The sequence below is a fragment of the Camelus ferus genome, chromosome 14 (assembly GCF_009834535.1).
Source record: "Camelus ferus isolate YT-003-E chromosome 14, BCGSAC_Cfer_1.0, whole genome shotgun sequence".
NCBI classification, from domain to species: domain Eukaryota; kingdom Metazoa; phylum Chordata; class Mammalia; order Artiodactyla; family Camelidae; genus Camelus; species Camelus ferus.
This window is the reverse complement of record NC_045709.1, coordinates 34,705,747-34,724,275: the sequence shown is the minus strand read 5'-3', so window position 1 is coordinate 34,724,275 and position 18,529 is coordinate 34,705,747. Positions and strand designations below refer to the sequence as shown.

Sequence of the window (18,529 nt, the reverse complement as noted above, 5' to 3'; positions counted from 1 at the left end):
TGAAACACACCTTTCCAGTAAGCTGTAGCTCAGATTTAAATTCTCATACTGAATCCATTGTTAGAGGAAAATCTATAGGCCTCTCCTTTGACTTTAATTCTGTTTTAGATACTTGCTTCTAAACCTAATCAAGGTCTGTCTGACCCAACTCCTATGAAACCCTTCAACAGAAGGAAGGGAAAGAGTGTTCATCATCCTGGAATACTCATGTCAACAGTTTATGATTTTTAAGCCCAGTTTATTGAAAAGACAGTTCACAGCTTGAATTCACAGAAGAAAATTATTTATGGGTGTAACTGTACATGTGTGTATGTGTGCGTGCACAGAGAGAAAAGTGGAGGAGCAGGTGAGAAGGGTGAGAGGAAGGAGAATGCAGAAAAAAAAACCCACCCTTATTCCTATCAGTGCAGTCATGGAAATTATCTGTAGGTGACCCAGACCACCCGCCTAGGGCAGCCCTTCTAGCCACCAAGTACCCTGACAGCCTACTAAGAGCTTGTGCGTGTCTGCAGGGTACCTGAAGGGTCTCCGACTCACTCAGTCCTGCAGAATAAGCCACTGGGCCTGCCAGGTCAGAGGGGAGGACAGGCATCAGCACACGTTCACTCCCCAGCCACTGGGCGTGAAGAGCTGTCCTCAGCACCCTGACAGGTGAGAGGAAAAGAGAGTCGTGGTCTCCAATTCAGGTGGGCTATTCGTGGACAGTGGGTGAGGTGGGGGTGACTAGTCTGGAGTGCAGGGTGGGAAGCAATTCACTCCAGGAGGGGCCCTGGGAGAGGGGAGGGGGAGACCCAGCCAGCCCCACCTCAGAGGTGCTGAGTGACTGGCCGGGAGGAGGATGAGGCTCCCGCAGGGAGGTGCTGGTTGAGGTGAAGAAGTGTCGGGTGGGCGTGCCGTGTTTGAAGAGCTGGGAGTGGCAGGTGTGTCTGACGTGTGGGGAACCGTGTGAGTGAGACGGGCGGGGGGCCAGGTTGGATGGGGATGCTGAATGGACAGCGGTTCCCTGGGCCTAGAATGCTCAACCCCTCGCCTTCAATTATCATCCCGAAGTCACCTCAGTAAGGCTTTTCCTGGCCACCTGATCTCAAACGCCACCCCATTTCCTATCACCTTCCCTTGCTTTATTTTTCTCTCCTTAGCACTTATCTCTAATATTCTATGTACGTCACACAGGTAAGACAGCTGGGGACGTCATCCTTGTTGTCCACGACTGTATCCCAAGGCCAGGTGTAGTTGGTGCCAGGTAAATACGTATTTGTCGAATGCATGAGAGCCAACTTCAGGCCACAGACCCCCTTCCTGCTCTTTGAAAGGCAGCCCAAGTCTGTCCGGGGGGAAGCTACTTATGTCTCTGGATGAATGCCTCTCTGTCTCTCTCTCTCAGTTTCAGAGTCAGCTGATTGAGGTGTCATTGAGAGTTTGGTGGCATCCTTCTACCATTTCTCTCCTTTAGCATAAATAATCCTGAGCACATACAAGGCACTAAACTCAGTAACTATTACTTGACAGACTTTACAGACTAATTTGATTCATCTGACTTACTCGATGAAGACAAAGAAATCTCTAGGATGTGGAACAGTTAATAAAGACTCAACATGCAAACAAAAAGCATGTGAAAAGCCGTGTTGCTTGTGACATAGGTTACTGCTACTGCTAGAAACAAGGACTATGAAAGTGGTGGAATAATACAGTTTTGAAGTGAAGCAGAGCTTTTCGTTTGCTTTACTTCTTAAAGAAACATCCTAGAGGACCTAGCGGCCCCAGGAGCAAAAACCAAGATGCCTCCCGGGGATGTTATTGCAATGTCTCACTGACAGCGGGAACAAATTCACTGGTTTGTCATGAATTTTAAAACTGATCCAAGTATATGGGAAATGCCTAAATGAATAGCATACGGAAGCATTTCAGCAATCACTTGCATTCTTTTTCTTTTAAAGGAGGAAAATGCAAGAAAGCAAGCGTCACACCCCACACCTACCTACAGGAGTGTCATTTGACTCCACAGTTGGTGAAAGAAAAGCTAATTCGTAAGAAAAAAGGAAAAGTGAAACAAATGAAAATAAACTGCAGTAAATAAAATGGATTTCTATTGTTTAAGCAATGGAATTTTTCAATGAAAAAGAGTCACAGTGGCATGATCTGTAGTATGGTAAGTTTGCTAAAAACAGTAAGGTCCCATATAATACTTCATCCATTTTTTCAAAATGGAAACTTAACAAGAAAAAAATTAATTCATCAATGAAAAAATCAGGTAATTCTAATGTCATGTTTGAACTAATTCTCTTTTCTTATTAAAAATGAATGGCTGTCTTTCTGAAAAGACTAGGATTAATATATTTAAACAGAGATTACCTTGATATCTTTGAATCCTGCCTTTTCCAAATGGCATTGGTAAATTCAAAGGAATATAATGTTCATGATTGCACACCACACGGAGAAATTCAAATTTGTATTCAAAGAGGGTCTGCAGGAAAAAATGGTTAGTCATAAGTTAAACACCTCAGTGGATACTTTATACAGCATCCTAATAACCTCTAGGAATCACACAGCCAGTCTTTAGCCTCTTCTCTCTCTGAGAACTGCATGCTCCAGACTATTGTGCAGGTTTCAGAATAGCTGCAGGGATTTGTTTGAAAACTGGGAATGCATTTCATTAAACAATATCCTCCACTGACTTTTAGGGCATTTATTTTTTATGTTCCTCCTACTTCAGTAAAGGATTTCAGACAGCTTATAATCATAGACAGATTCAATCCAATTAATAAATGAGTAAGGCAGAGCTTTAAAATAGACACACAAGGGAAGAGACAGATAATTCTACCAGAGAAAGGCTACATGGTTACTCTGTTACCTTGATAAATAAACTATGATTCACACCACAGATACTTTTAGTTTTGCAGCTAAGAAGTCATTTCAGGTATTTATGAGAAAAATCAATAGGTATGTTTATGTTATGTTTGGAATTACTGTGTCCCTATTGTATCTCACACATTAATGCAAGTACTAGTTAGTACTAGTTAGCATCTCCCAGAGAGGGGAGTGAATTGTGCCTCTGGGACTGAAAGAAAATACTGATGTGAACATAGAGAAATAGGTGGGTATCAGATAGCACTCAGTGAGGAAGAAAGAACAACGTATAACTAACACACACACACACACACACACACACACACACACACACACACACACACACTCTCTACCTTAGGATCTCCAGGAGCAAAGCAGCTGATGTAGTTGTTGATCTGCTTAAAGACGAAGCCCCTGTCCATGAAGGTGAAACATCTCTGTGGAGCAAACAACCCAAAAAGGTTAAGTATTTAGGTCCCAATTTTGGTGGGAAAGTTGGGTTGAAATCAGCATTTCTTGTGAATACATTTATCCTTTACCATAAAAACCTGCCATCAACATTAAGTGAGCACCTGCTATGCAGGAGTCACTCTGCTAGAAAGAGCGTGCTAGGCACTTGGCGGATCCCCTCTCCCCTGGAGGCCCCCACCTTGATGAACACAGCCAGGCTATGATTCGCATTCTTAGACGCCTCTGGGTTATCTCGAAACTTCTGAGTGATGTGTGGCATCAGCATATTCACAACAGTTTCCACTGCATGATGATAGGACGCGGGAAATCTCTGGTTTCGTAATAACTAAAAATGATTTAGAGCAAACATTCATTATTTTTTAAGTTGCAGCCTTTTGGGGGAAAAAAATCTCATCCCTGAGTTCATTTAAAAATCCCATCTTATTTATCTGAAATTAGATAAAATAAATTATTCTCTCTTCTCTCAAAGTACTGTACAAGTATTCTAATACTTCAAATAAGTGCTGTGGATTAGACCTGAGGTCTTAGACTTCAGCATGATAAAGACCACCATGGAAGTATTTATAAAAATGCACCTTTACTCCCAGAGATTCTGATCAGACCTGCATTTTTATTGCATTTTACTCTGGGTTATTCTAATGCCTGTACCTTTCAGAGATTTCTTTAGAGAACACTGGTTTAGGTTTAAGCTTCAAGTATTCAAACTGAAAATACATGGAATGGTGATTGTATGTCACTAGTTGAAACTGCTTAGAAGCAGTCCCTTTAAATTAACTTTACATAATAAGTTTTCCCCATCAGGCATGCTTACCTAAGAAATTACACGGAGATCACTTAGCAATTAGCTACTACTTAACCGTGTATCTTCTATACACCAGACACTGCACTAAGTATTTTTATATACTTTTTCATTAAACTCTTATAAACTTTTAACCCTCATTTTACAGAGGGTCAGAGGCTGGGTAAATGTGTCTTCAGTCACACAGCTAATAATAACAAAGATTCAAACCCAGATCTACAGTGAGTTCTAAGCCTGTGCTCTTTCTGCTCTGTGATGCCACGCTGCCCCTTCTCCTGCCCCGATACCTAGAACAATCTACTGAGGGATGGGAAGAAGGCTGAGCCAGACGCTCCAGGACACTGATCCACGCATGCGTGTGATTCTAACAGCCACAACGGTGGGGCGGGTTTCATCCCCACCTGACAGATGAGGAAACCAAAGCTTGGAGAGATTCAGTAAAGAATACTAACTGATTTTTAATATCCTTCCTTTCCTTCTCCCTTTTCGTAGTGGATCTCTTGGGTTTTACAGGGGCACATGGCTGCCCAGCCAGAGACTACAATTCCCAGCACAACTTGTGGCTAGATAAGGGCCATGTGACTAGTTCTGGTCAATGGGCTGAAAGAGGAAATGACACCAGCTTCTCCCAGCCATGCCCATAAAAGGAGCTGCTTTCCTTCTAAGTCCTTCTCCTCACCACTGCCTGGAATGTGGGGTGCTGGTGAGTCAGCTTCTCCACCATGCAGACGACGGTGACACCTGGGCTGGATAATTGGATTGGAGCTTGAGTCTGTGAATGACCCTGGGGGACATGCTCCCCAGTTTCTAAGCTGCCTACTGGCTTGTAATTTTGCAGAAGAGAATAATGAACCTTCTGTCTTATTTAAGCCACCAGTATCCTAATATTAAACAAACAGCATTTTGTAAAACTAGATGAAGCCTACGTATCTCTGCTGTGAAAGCATGCAGTAATTTATGCATTAAATACCAGAACCTATTATGACATTGTGAAATGCCAGCTTTAGAACACTCTCAATTCTCAAAGCAGTAACAAGACAATTTTTGTAAATGTATTTAAACTCAAGAATCTAGTGAGGAAAAGATCAAGTCATCAGAATTTGGAGTTTAGCTACTTTCAAAAACAGAGCAGTAAAATTTGAAATTCTAAAAGGATTTTGTTCCAGGTGTGAAAACCAGTAACTCTGTATTCTGAGGAGTCAGCCTCAATAGACAGCTTCCAGGACCCCAGGCAAGGCCAACTCTAACCACCAGGCATGAGTGCCAGCTACCCAAGCTGGCCACCCCTAAAAAAAGAGGTCTCCCAAGAAAAGCCTTCAGAACGGGGCTGACTCAAAGGCTGTGTAAATTATGAAAAGTGGCTGGGGAACTCAATAATGGAAGGAAGAGGTGGACCCCATGAAACCTACTGGTCAATATTATCGTAACTAAAAGTGGGACAACTGGCATCCTATGCTTCCCGATGAGATACAGCAGCACCAGCTGTGACATGTCCTTGCCACAAAGAAGATCAAATCTGAGTGGAATTAAGCCTCAAGATACCACTATACAAGTTTACAGGAAACAGAGGGTACAGAGAACCACATCATGTATCACTGCAAGGTTACAACTGGCTAAATCTAGAATGCTGGAAATTCTGCAGGACAAATGGCTTGCTTTCTTCAACAAATACACTGTATTAAAGAACAAAAACAAAAAAACTATTGGAGAGGGAGCAGTTTGAGGATCTGAGAAACCAGGGACACATAAACCCAATGCGATGTGTGGACTATGTTTAGATCCTGATTCAGACCAACCAACTATAAAATGACATTTTTGAGACACCTGGGGAAAGCTGAATACAGACGGAGTGGATGACACTAACTCAGTTACTGAGTGCCATAATGGTGCAATGGTTAATATCTTTCTAGAAAACTTAACCAATGGATATCATACACTAACATTTCACAGATGAAATGATAAAATATTTGGGAATTGCTTTCAAAATACTCCAGGAAAAAAAGAAGTATGAATGTGGATACATAAAGCAAGAGTGGCAGAGTTGATAACTGTTGAAGACAGGTGGGTGACAGGGACATGCGATTCATTAAACTATTCCCTTTCCTTTTATATTTATTCAAAATTTTCTATAATAACTTTTTTTTTATTAAAAGGGAAGAAACATGGTGAAGAATGGTATATAATTAACATACAAACCAACCAACAATGCTGTACAGTGATTAGGAGATGATAACTCAGTGCCTTTGAAGGATGGAATGAAGCCCTCCCTGCAGTGACAAACAGCTATTGTCAAAAGTCCTAATTTGGCAACAAAGCAATGAGGTAAGGCACATGTGTAAGGATAATAAAGACTGAGGTAGTTAGATGATTTTATGGAAATTACTATGAACTGAAAAGGAACAACATAGTCTAGGAAAATGAGCTGACGTCTAGGGGAGTAAGTGTATCAGCACTGGCTCAGAGAGGACATTAAGACACCAGAAGACTGAGCCCCACCTCCTGACCATGTCCAGCTGCCGGATCTCCCCTCAGTGCTGCAGCGTCCCCGGTGGCCCGGCCACCACCATCTGCGCCTCCAACAAACACTGCTGCTGCGGGGTCTGCCCATCCAGCACCTGACCACACCAGACCTGCCTCCTCCAGCTGACCCGCTGTGCCCCAGGCCCCCCACCCTGCTGTGAGCCTGACACCTCTGAACTCCTGCTGGCTGCTCAGCTCCTGGGCTGAGTGGGGTCTTCCTGACCACTCACACTCGGCCTGGCAGCCAAGGGCCCTGTGAGCCCCACCGCTGACAGCCAAGTCTCTGTGGGCACCAGCGAGGGGCTGCACCACATTCTGTGCATCATGCCGTCTGGGTTCTGACATTGACTGTCGCCCAAATTGCTACCCCGTGTACAAGGACATCATGAAAGCCTCCACCTGCTCGATTTTTCATTCCTTACTGTGTTCTGTTACTCCCTCGGGTTTAGAGACCTCTTTTCTGTGGGCTGTTTTATGGCTCTGTGAGCTATAATAATTAAGACTGTTAGCTAATAAACTTCATTCTTCTTGCTTAGCAAATAGTAGGGTGCAGAAACAGAAAAATAGTGGGGTAGACAAGGAATCTGACGACATTTCCCAGAAGTCTGAAGTTACCGCTCTTACTGGAATCCCTACGTCACTTCTCTCTTCCTTTTCTCCTACAACTTTTTCTTTCCTCTATCTCGTTGTTATTTTTATGTGTAAAAATTGGTTTTCTCTCTAACCTCTCCGTGTTTTTCTCTGGACCCCATTGGTGCCCTATCCTCAGGGGAAAAGATGTGCCTTCCCCTTCGTGCTGGCCCCACATGGATGAGGTGGTGACCCCGGCAGATCAGGAGGACGAGCAGTACTCCAGGTTGACAAAGGTGTTAGATGGAGAAAGTCTGGGCCCCCATAACTGTGGGACGGAACCCCTATACTACCCTGGACTTTCATGTGAGAAGAAATGAACTTTTTGTTTGTTTAACCCACTGTTATGTTAGATCTCTGTCACAGCAGCTGAACCTATTGCTCTACAGCTAAAGGTCTCCCAGGCAGAACTCACCACCTTCCCCCTTCCCCGGTAAACCATGATTCTCTCTCTCAAAAGCTCCAGTCCACTATATGCTACCACTCAATATCTAGGTGGCCTTTCTCCCCCATTCAAATCTGACTTTAATATGTTCTGTTTGGTTTAGGTCAGATTTACTGAGGTTTAATTTATATACACTAAAATTCACCCTTTCAGGGTATATAGTTTGGTTAATCTGGACAAGTGAAACACAACTGTGTAACTACCACCCCAGCCAAGACATAGTCCATTTTTAGCAGCCAAAAATCTCCTCTTGTCCCTTTGAGTCCCTTCCCCACCCCAGCCCCTGGAAACCACTGCTCTGTTTTTTCTCCCTGAAGTTGAAGTTTTCCTTTTTGTAGAATGTCATACAAACAAACTCATACAGAGTATAACACATCGTGTATATGTGACCACGGTGACTTCCTTCCCTTAACATAATGCTTTCAAGATTGATCCATGTTATTGGATGGAAATCAAATCAATATTTTGTTCCTTCTTATTACCACGCAGTATTTTGCTGCATGGAGTTGCCACAATGTGTCTATCATTCACCAGTGAACAGACGGTTCCAGTTGCCGGCTGTTGTGAATAAAGCTGCTATGCTGTCTGCATACAGGGCTTTGTGTGGATATATGTTTCCACTTCTCATCAGTGAATACTCAGAAGTACAGCTGCCGGGTCAAACCATCAGTTGTCTCCAAGTCCTCTCTTCCTCATTCACCACGCTCTGCGTCCTCACCCCCAGTCCCACCTCATCCCTCCCCACACTACATCTTTACCAACATCACCAGAACATCATTCATATTAGTGCAGTTAGAGGGCTGGAAAAAAAAAATCAAAGACATATAAACAATGACAGGTGCATTAACCTGTTCCACAGACGATTTCAACTCCAGGAGGAAGGTAGACTCATTGATATAAAAGCTTCCACACCACTCTGCTAATATGTCTCCTCCCTTTCATCTCGTCACTACTCGATCTCTCTATGGTCGCTACCAAATCGTCCACTACTTGGCTGCAAAACGCCCCATAATCTCACCGTTGTTTCTGAGTTCATCTGTTTTCCACTCTTCTCCTCTACCCTCAGCCTGAGCTCGCCCACAGAGGCCTCTCTTGGGCACAAGCTCCTTTCCCTGCCTGACACGCATTCTCCTCCCCAGAGGAGGCGTCCTTCTAAGCTCAGGTGACGTCCCACCTCTAGCGCCACACTGACCTCACACACACACCTTCCTGCACTCCCCTCTAGCTGCAGGTCTTCCTTCTCCAAGGACTCTGTCAGCTTCAAGGTTGAGGGTGCACCCTCCAGTCCATCTGCATTTCTCCTCAGCACTCTGCATGGAGCAAACACTATTCAAAACACCCACTCGTGGGTGGAAGTCTGGACATTACCATTCCGCCAGCATGCATGTAGAGAGTTCACACACACAGTTTAAGGGAAGTCCAGGAGTCCACCTAGCACGTGAACCATACCACCCTTCTTTCACTCTCCAAATGAAAGCTCTTTCCTTGCTCAATTAAGACAGGAAATGACTGAAGGCTCAACAACTAACCTTAAGAGTATATATTCATCCTGTCCGCTGCCGGGTTTCTGGCTTCCCTGAGGAGCACCTGTGGAATGCTAACAATTTGCTTGATCCAGTGTGGGTGGGAAGGAAATTCAAAATGAGTCTGCTGAAATTATAGTTGCTAAAAATAGTTGCTAGAAAAGAAACACCTAAAATATGCTGACCTTAGAAGCAGAGTGGGGTTGGGGGTTGGGAACTCCTTAGCAGGCCCCAGTGAGGCCTGTTTTATATTCTCCTCAAAAACTACTTATTGTAAATTCCAAGCACATCACCTATAAAACACTCAAGTCTGGCACAGTCCTATGCGATCAATCCAAACTCTGCAGGCCCATCTGCAGTAGTAAGGAAATTGATTATTTAAGATGCAGGTTCAGAGAGAGGCTCTGATTCACAGCCCTCCTTAGCAAATGTAGCAAAGTGTAGGCTAAGGACGGGAGGCAGACACGCGTGGCTGCCCCACCTTCAGCGTAACAGCGTGCAGATTCATCCCTCCACACTCACAAGCATCAGGTGGATCCAACCCACTAACACCGGCGTGGACACTGAAGGCCTCAGCCCAATACTATGCCCCTAAATGCTGATCGACAGCAGAAATTCTCGGGAAGGGCACTTTGAGCAACTGGAAGCACTGCCTGACTCTTGTATGAATTCCATCGCACAGCTGCTCCTACAAGTCAGGTGTGTGCCTGTTTGTGACACTTTAAGAGAGACTCACCAATGAGGAACAAAATCAAAGGCAGGACTATAAACACACTGGATCATATTAAATGTTCAGTCTAAAAATGTAAAGACTGAAGGGATTTGACCATGATTTTGGAAATTGTAAGTGATACAGGAATGGTGAATAGGTACTTGCTCCCTAAATCCAGAACATGGTGATCGGGGACTAAGACGTGGAGTTCTTAAGATGTAAATATAAGGCAGACATTAAAATAACTAATTCAAATACACAACGCTCATTACTCCTAAGATATGAGGCAAACTTAATGCAGGCTTCAAAAATTTTAAGAGAAGTTGCTAGGTCAAGGTGTGAGTCAGGTCAAGGGTAGCATGATTTAGGGGAAGAGACGCATGGTATCTGGGTTGACACGCAAGCACAAGTCCTAGGGGAACCATGTAAAAGTGAACAATGTCAAACTCCCCAAAGTGGTAAGCAGGTGTTTTGAATCTCTTTTTATAGTAAATTATGTATGGTTTCTCCTTTTGGATGCCTGGGGTTTTTTTTTTAAGCTGCATAATTTTAAAATAAACTACCTCTAAAAACTCGGTGAATGTTGTTTTAGAGCCAGAGTATAATTAACTTACAGAAAAGGTTGTGCATGGCAGCATTCGAGTGCTTTGTGTAAAGTTCCAAAGACAAACTATTTCCCCGAGGCGTGGGAGAGTCAGGTTATGCGGCAGAACACTTGGCTCTGCTCAGTTGTGTGACCCTGGGCAGGTCACTTCATGGCTTTATACTTCCATTTCTAACTCTGTGGAGAAAACGGAGGAGTTGGACCAGAAGGTAGCTTTCAGGTCCCTATGAACCATAAAGTTCCATGGTTTAATCTGGCATCTTGAGAAAAGAACACACACAATTAAATTCCTTTATTAATTTTCTATCACAGTCCTTAGATCCATGACATTGATACCTGATTTTAAATATGCTTCTTGGGAATGTTTCAGACGTGTTCCTTACATCCTAAACCCTCCATCCCGGGGTCTAACTGTACACGGTCCCACCTGGACTCCATGAGGGCACAAACCACGCTACATTTACCTGCATAATCTCTGAGCCTGGCTTGCATATAATGAGGGCTCAATAAATACTTTCTTAACAAATCAGTTATTTTTAAAAAATATAATCAAGTCATCAATCTCTCTGAAGTGATCCCATTTATTTAAAGACAAAAATAATGAAAAAGCCAGCAGGGGCCTCGTTATGGACTGAATTTTGTCCATCCTCCCCCAACCCCAATTCATATATTGAAGTCCTAACCCCACCTCAGAATGTGAGTGTATTTAGAGATAGGGTCTTTAAGGAGGAAATTAAGTTAAAATGAGGTCATTAAGGTGGAACTTAATCCAATAGGACTGGTGTCTTAATAAAAAGAGGAGATCAGGACACAGACACACACAGAGGGAAGACCACGTGAAGACACAGGGAGAAGACGGCCATCGTCAAGCGAAGGACAGAGGCCTGATAAGAAACCAACGCTACAGAAATCTTGATCTCAGACATCTAGCCTCCAGAATCATGAGGAAATAAATTTCTACTGTTTATTCCCCTCAGTGTACAGTAGTTGTTATAGCAGCCCCAGCCGACTAAGGAAATCCTAGAGTCTGTCCTGTATAGGACACCATTTTTAACAGGAAGGCAATATAACAAGATGTGTGTGTGTGTGTGTGTGTGTGTGTGTGCGCACGCGTGCCTGCACACGTGCCCATGTATGTATGTGTGAGCACGTGCATGACTCTTTAGCTGCATACTGCCAAGCAGACAATCTGCTAGATTTTTCCTTGGCAGGCTGTGCCAGCATGATTTAGATGGTGTATTACTCTGTGGAAGGCCGGGCCCACCTCCATCTGGCATTTCCTCGTGCACTAAAATTAAAAGAAAAAGAGGAATAAAAGGAAACCTCCTGATCAGGCACCAGCACCGGCTCTACTAGAAGAAAGCACAGCTTTAGGTTCTGAACCAACAACCTTCCAACTGACAAAATACACTAGCCTTTCCCAAGGCTTCCTTCGCATCCAGACCCCTTGTCCAGGAGCCTAGATCTTGATCCTCGCCCCCTGTGGCTCCTCCCTCCTTCCCAAGTTCACTGCAGAGGCTGCTGGGCCCCAGAACCGCTGCTCCCTGCCAGACTCCGAGACTCTCTACGGCTACACGTGGCGAGAGTTTGCAGTCACACAGCGACTCCAGGACCCCCGTGACTCTCAGAAGGAGCTCTGCGACATGGCCACTGGGTTTACTGCATTCAAACTTTATAAAAATTTATCTACACTGAGCCTCAGATAGCCAGTTATACTTCGACGGGCATCAGTCCAGAGACGAGCCCGGTCATCTCATGCAGAGACCAGTGGGAACCAGGGACAGCAGGGGGAACCAGAAAGTCACACACATCCAGGCACCAGGGGAGGAGGTGTTGGGGGAGATGGAGTTAATCTCAGTCTACCAACTGGCTACAGAGGACACGTGGTCATCTCTGACACACCCATCTAAGTCCCTGACAAATCTCTACAATGCTCAAGACAGTCAAGAGACATTTTAAATGAAAGCTTAAACTGCTAGTCCCGTTTCGACAGACATGAAGATTTCTAGGCTAGTCAAAGCAAAAAGCCGATTTCTCTGGATTTAATCACACTGTGAGTATGGGCTGTGGGGCCAGACTGGTCACAGAGCCTGGCTCCCTCCGCAAACCGCAGCATGGCCTTGGGCAAGTAACTCCAGCACTCAGTCTCAGTTTCTTAATCTATAAAATGAGGGCTAAGACAAGTACCTCCCCCATAGGGTTGTTATAAAGCTAAAATGCTTACTACTTGGAGAGCACCTAGCATAGTTGTCTGACTGGCCCGCAGAAAGCATTAGTAAGTGTTAGCTACAAACAGGATGGAAGAGACTCCCCACCAAGAACTGCCAGGCAAGTCTTGGTAGGAAGTGACGTACCTTAACTTTGGAGTTCTCTATCAAATGCTGAGCCATGGATTTTATCAACACTTCAAAGAAAAACCATGAATACTGAAAGGAGAAAAAAGGATCCAGTAAGAAAAACAACAAATTTGAAGGTGAGACCCTCTTAGGCTGACGTTGTTCACTGACATGAAACAAGTGTGACCCGGAAACACAGCTGGACGTCTTGGTGAGTCGTTGTCAGACCAGAGGTTCACGGCAGAGGCTCTCCTGCTCCCATGCGTCCAACAATGAACAGTTCCTTCCCACTAGGAAACTGGGCACACACACTCAGCAAGGCACAACCCAACCAGAGGCACCCCTAGATTCGACCCATGGCCTTTCCTCCCGGCAGAGTCTCACCAGCTGACACTTACCTTTACAGGCTCTAACCCAGTGTCCTCCACCGGTTTGAATATACTGACTATGAAACTGAATACAGTAATGCCTGGTGGCTCTGTTAGGAGCACAAGTACAGGCAGCAAAGTTGTTACTGAAGAACTAACTCTGGCACCCCTTTTTAGGAGGTAAAAGAACACCAAAAGGGTGAAATCTATCAGGAAGTGAAGTTTGCATTTTCTTCAATCAATTTCAATACCGCAGAGCTACACTGGCCCTCCTGACATACCTTAAGCAGTTTGTTGCTGGTGAGGAAATCAGCAGAGGGCTTGAGAATCGTGGTCATGGATTTGGCCAGTTCTTCATGCACTGTCTTGTATTCGGAAGCAACATACGGCTCAGCCTTATAAGCATACTTTGAAGAAAAGGGAAAGATACTTTAATGCAATGGTTTTCCAAGTTGGGCTGAAAGCTGGAGAAGCTCCAAAGGGTGGAGATCAGGGACCGAGGTACAACAGCATAGGAGGGAGAGGAAGGTGTGGAAACGGAAGGTGGGAAGGGTGGTTGTCATGTGACAGAAAGAGGGAGCCCAGGGTGTCTTCAGGGAACACATCAACCTGTGTGAATCACCTGACTCAGCTGGATCAGTAGTCCTCCAGCCCACAACTCCACCTCCCAAGGACTTCAAGCAACATGTCATACGACATTCAGTAACTGACTCCCTGAAGAACCCGAACTTTATTTTTTAAACTAATACATAACCATAATTCACAGAGGTTGAAGACTAAATAGCACATGTATAACTTTTTAGAACAGTAAAGGCCACAGTGTTCACTGAATATTGTATGCAAATCACAAACGTGTTGATATTTATCCTAATGACACCTCTTGCTTTCCCACAGTCTTCTAATTTGATGGTGGCCAGAGCAAACCTTCCCATCTTTAATCTTCTAGGTCATTTGGTCACATTATTTGCAAAACCCATTAAAGAAAGAAATACAGTTGAAAGAATGAAATTCAGTAAATAAATGAATGGCTGCCCCTCTCTGGACTTCCTGCACCAGCTGTAGGCATAGAAGAGAAAGGAGAGGTGTTAAGTTTCATCCCAAAATACATCCCCAAATAACTAGATTGAAAAAAAAAAGTTCTTAGTAGGAAAATTGGAGAGCCACAGATTTAAATGACTGGGGCAGTTTAATTTACATACCTTAACATATGACCTCAAGTGGCTCTCCAATCCTTCCTCATGGCACTGGGCAACCATATGAATAATGACCCTACACACCACAGGAATGAATAAAGCAATGAATAGTAATGTGAAAATGGAAACATTTCATTATTATCACAGCAGTAGTAGAACAATGATGATGCTATTGGCACCACAGGAAAAGAGGAAACAAGGGATTAGATGGGGTCCCCACATATGGGATCAAAATAAATTTCTTAAATATAATGTTCAACACATACTCGCATCCCAGATACATATGACTGTGCTCCAGATGTGGACAGACTGAAAGAGAAGAAGGGTACCACCTCTCTGGCTCCCTCACCGTGTCACGTTGACAGCAACTTCCTCCTGGGTGGCTCGGGTGAGGACGCGGAACAGCTGGTTTAGAATGGTGGGCAAGAAGGCAATCATCACATGACCTTCCATTGCGTGCAGGCTCTACAGATGTGGAACGGCAAAGGTCATGTTCTCTTTTTAAAAGCAAACCCACCCCAAGTAGTCCCTACTCAGTTCCCAGTAAGGATGGAAGACACACATCTAAACAAATGGAGACAGTGGCAGGCAGACTACTGGACAAAGATATCCCTGTCTGAGCCCCAGGACCTGTGCACATGTTACATAGCAAAGGGGAATTTAAGGCCCCTGATCAGATTAGCTGGCCTTGAGATGGGGAACTCTCCTGGATTATCCAAGTTGGGCCCAAAGTAACCACAAGGGTCCTTAAAAGTGGAAGGAGGCAGGAGAGTGGGGGTGGAGGGGACAACTCTGACAAAGAATGGTCAGTGATGCAACATCGTTGGCTTTGAGATGGAGGAAGGGGCTACAAGCCAAGGAACGAGGGCAGCCTTTAGGAGCTGGAAAAGGGCAGCAAACAGATTCACCCCTAGAGTTTCCAAGAAAGGAACTCAGCCCTGTTAATAACACCGTGGTTTTAGCCCAGTGAGACTTGTGTCAGACTGCTGACCTACAGGAAGTCTAAGAAAACAAATTTGTTTTAAGCCATCAAGTTTATAGTAATTTATTACAGCACCAACAGAAAATAAATAAAAGGTTCTTCTTCAAGTCACATGGCTCCCTATGAGGTAGCTGAAAGGGGACTTGGAAAGCAGTAATTTCAGAATCCCCAACTCCATTTTCCCTGCTTAAATCAAACTTCTATTTCATTTCTCACGTTTCATCTATTTTCTCACCATGCCTGGAATGCGCTTTTAGCAGCTCTCCTTTTTCACAGTGCCCCCATAGAATCATGTTCTGGATGAAACTCCCCTAGAACAACCCTCCTGCTCTCCCTGTGCCATGGTTCCTAGCCTGCACAAAGCTGGGCTTGGTTATATGTATTATTTCTGGGTTTTTTATTTGCCCATCTAGCATACATTCACCAAAGTTATGCTGTCCCCGACAATGAACTATAAGTTACTTAACGGGGAAACTAAAGTCACCACTTTTTATGTGCCTGTCACTGTTGCTCTGCGCCGTGAGCACTCACGAGGAGGGCCTGTGAGGCTAAGTGGTTTTCTAGGCGGCACAATGTGTCTTAGGTCCAGCCTGAGAAAAGTAAACATGGGGCTAGGATGAAGAATGCAGTAGTAGGATTTCCAAGTCAACTTCTCACCACTATCTAAAACCATACAGGCACTATCTGTGTGAGAGCATCCAGCTGCGGACAGCCTTATAAGGTTCCCAAGGGGTAAGAACGACACATACCACCGAAGAGAAAACCCAATCTACTCCACGCTCATTAAAAAGGGGTTACTAAGAAAGCCGTCGGATACCTTAAGGTATTTTACAAGTTCATTCCCTAAGGCGTGGGCTCCGGATTCAGTTTTCTGACAGTACTGGAAAAAATTATGTAAATGCTGATCCTGAGGGCAAAAAAAGAAGAAAATAAAATGAAAGCCTATTAGCATATCTGCTGCAGAAATACAAGTGTTTGCTTCCTACGGTGTGCGTGATTTATTTAGACTATGAAACTTACCATATAAAAATGAAATCAAAGAGATAAAAATAAAAATAAATTGAGAAAAAGATTTCAAAGATCCTCCAACAAAAGAGGAAGATTGTTGAAAAATGTTACTTGTAATATTCATTTGTATTGTTACATGTCAGCACCTTATATGTATTTTCTTTAAAAAAGGACTTATAGAGTAAAAACATATCTATGTAATATAACAATTAGGATTTTATTTTGCTAAAAAATCATTTAAACTCATTCAGAGCAACCTCTGCCAATTTTAATGGAATAGCATGTACCTGTGTATACACTGTAGAAACCAGATGAGTTGAAACTTTCAGCAGTGGCTTGCTTCCATCCACCCACTTAATTTCTGGACCGTAATGCTAAAAAAATATGGAGGAGAAAACATCCCAACAGATTAGTGACCTTGGCTTCAAACACCATCTTTAGTGAGGGTCCCTGATGAGGTGCTAAAGGCCCAAACAGCCTCAGTGACTTGACAGTTATGCCTGGCTCAAAGCAGGAATACAACCAGTACTAATTTCTGCCCACTTTCTTCTCCCAAGTACAATGTTCTTCTTACTGGAGTTTCTCTTATCTTTTCTGTTTAGTTGCAGCTGTGTGAATTATTGTTCATTTCAGAGAGAAAGACGCCAATTGTATCAATGACTTAACCAAACTTGAGTTCAGGATTCTGAAAGTGATGGTAGAAGGTACCAGATAAAACAAACAGGTTAGTATGTATTCCTGGCACAGGCAAAGGGTCAGTCATCTGTTTGTGCTTATTTTTATTTCTGAAGCCTTCATTTTTCTCATGTTCAGACTAGGAATTATAACTGAATGTTACATGATTTACCTTTATTTTGGAATATTTTAACTATTTGTCCATAACATGGGCCCAAATTTGGCACTATTTAAGTGCAGAGGGACATTAAAAGCCATTCAAAATTAAATGAAACAGACCTTAACTAAGCATGTAATAAAACTGAAGTCTATAAAATTTAAGATGGCCAAACAGAATGTAAAACAGCAAACCAACTGGAGAAATCTGAGAAAACTCAGGCTTTAATAAATCAGAAATGGGCTACCATGTGGGTGAGATATTTGCTTCCTATACTTACGTAAGCTGGAAGACAATTCCTAATCATTTGCGTGACTCTAAGAACACATCTTTATCTGAGCATGGCTAGTTTACAGAGACAAACTTCGGTCTCATTCAGTACCTCAAGTTTCTATTTTCCTGATGAGGCATTGCTAGCTCAAGGTTTATAAAATGCCCACACTACAATTCTAGGTTTTGATAACTGTTAAAAGCACTACCTGCCAGTGGCCGAAGTTTACCTGAAAATGAGTAACTAAAACCAAAATACTGGGACTGGCAAAAATATGACATACTTTTTTGGTGTTACTATAGTTTAAGTTGATCTTTAATGTTTTCTGAAGGAACTGAAATAAATCAATCTTAAAGTCTGGTACCCTGCCCATCCCAAGCTCCTGGTAGTCAAGGTAGCCAGACGGGAGATTGGCTGAGACAGGCATGTGTTGCTCACTGGTCACCACCCTTCCGTCTTTCAGAAGAGGAAGCCAGGAATATCCAACTGTTGAAACAAAGAATAACAACAACAAAAATCACTGTAAGTGTGGGAAAATGTACGAAGACAGCCATGTTACTACACTGCCTGATCTTTAAGAACTATTAATATCAATCAGAGTAAGAAACTGAAAAGACCCTGAATACAGTCTCTGCAGAACTTTGTCTGCAATGTATGCTAGCCTCTTTGGGATTGGAATTCTAAAATTATCTCCTATAAAAATGTAGATACGCAAGTCAGGCATGCTACCTGCACAAATGCCATCTAACGACCCCTTCACAAAGGATGGAAATTCAGAATCAAAACAAAATTTAAGAACCTAATGTGGAAGTCACGAACAATCGAAGGAATGATGAAATTCAAACCTTGTGTTTCAACAACATCCTTCTTCTTTGTGCTCCCCTTACTTGAATTATCACAGCTGACATGGAAGAATGTGAACAGCAAGTGGTGCTTTTCATGTAGCTGGGTGGGCAATTCTATTTTAATCTGCAAGGAAGACAAAATA

The 18,529-nt window shown here is 43.4% G+C and overlaps 1 protein-coding gene across 15 annotated transcripts in view; it reads right to left on the bottom strand.

The window, feature by feature from the left end:
• DOCK9 (dedicator of cytokinesis 9) overlaps positions 1 to 18,529 on the bottom strand; it is a 256,298-nt gene that overhangs the window by 61,541 nt on the left and 176,228 nt on the right. For 12 of the 15 annotated variants that reach the window (XM_032496730.1, XM_032496733.1, XM_032496735.1 and 9 more), the window contains exons 20-30: positions 18,387 to 18,510; positions 17,906 to 18,027; positions 16,726 to 16,812; positions 16,248 to 16,337; positions 14,798 to 14,913; positions 14,455 to 14,524; positions 13,537 to 13,662; positions 12,906 to 12,977; positions 3,497 to 3,643; positions 3,201 to 3,284; positions 2,353 to 2,464 (exon numbers count right to left, since the gene is read on the bottom strand). In XM_032496730.1, the coding sequence (XP_032352621.1) occupies positions 2,353 to 2,464; positions 3,201 to 3,284; positions 3,497 to 3,643; positions 12,906 to 12,977; positions 13,537 to 13,662; positions 14,455 to 14,524; positions 14,798 to 14,913; positions 16,248 to 16,337; positions 16,726 to 16,812; positions 17,906 to 18,027; positions 18,387 to 18,510 (1,150 nt within the window). Of the gene's footprint in view, positions 1 to 1,978; positions 2,021 to 2,352; positions 2,465 to 3,200; positions 3,285 to 3,496; positions 3,644 to 12,905; positions 12,978 to 13,536; positions 13,663 to 14,454; positions 14,525 to 14,797; positions 14,914 to 16,247; positions 16,338 to 16,725; positions 16,813 to 17,905; positions 18,028 to 18,386; positions 18,511 to 18,529 lie in introns of all 15 variants that reach the window. The other 3 variants (XM_032496729.1, XM_014568156.2, XM_014568163.2) reach the window with 1 other exon arrangement.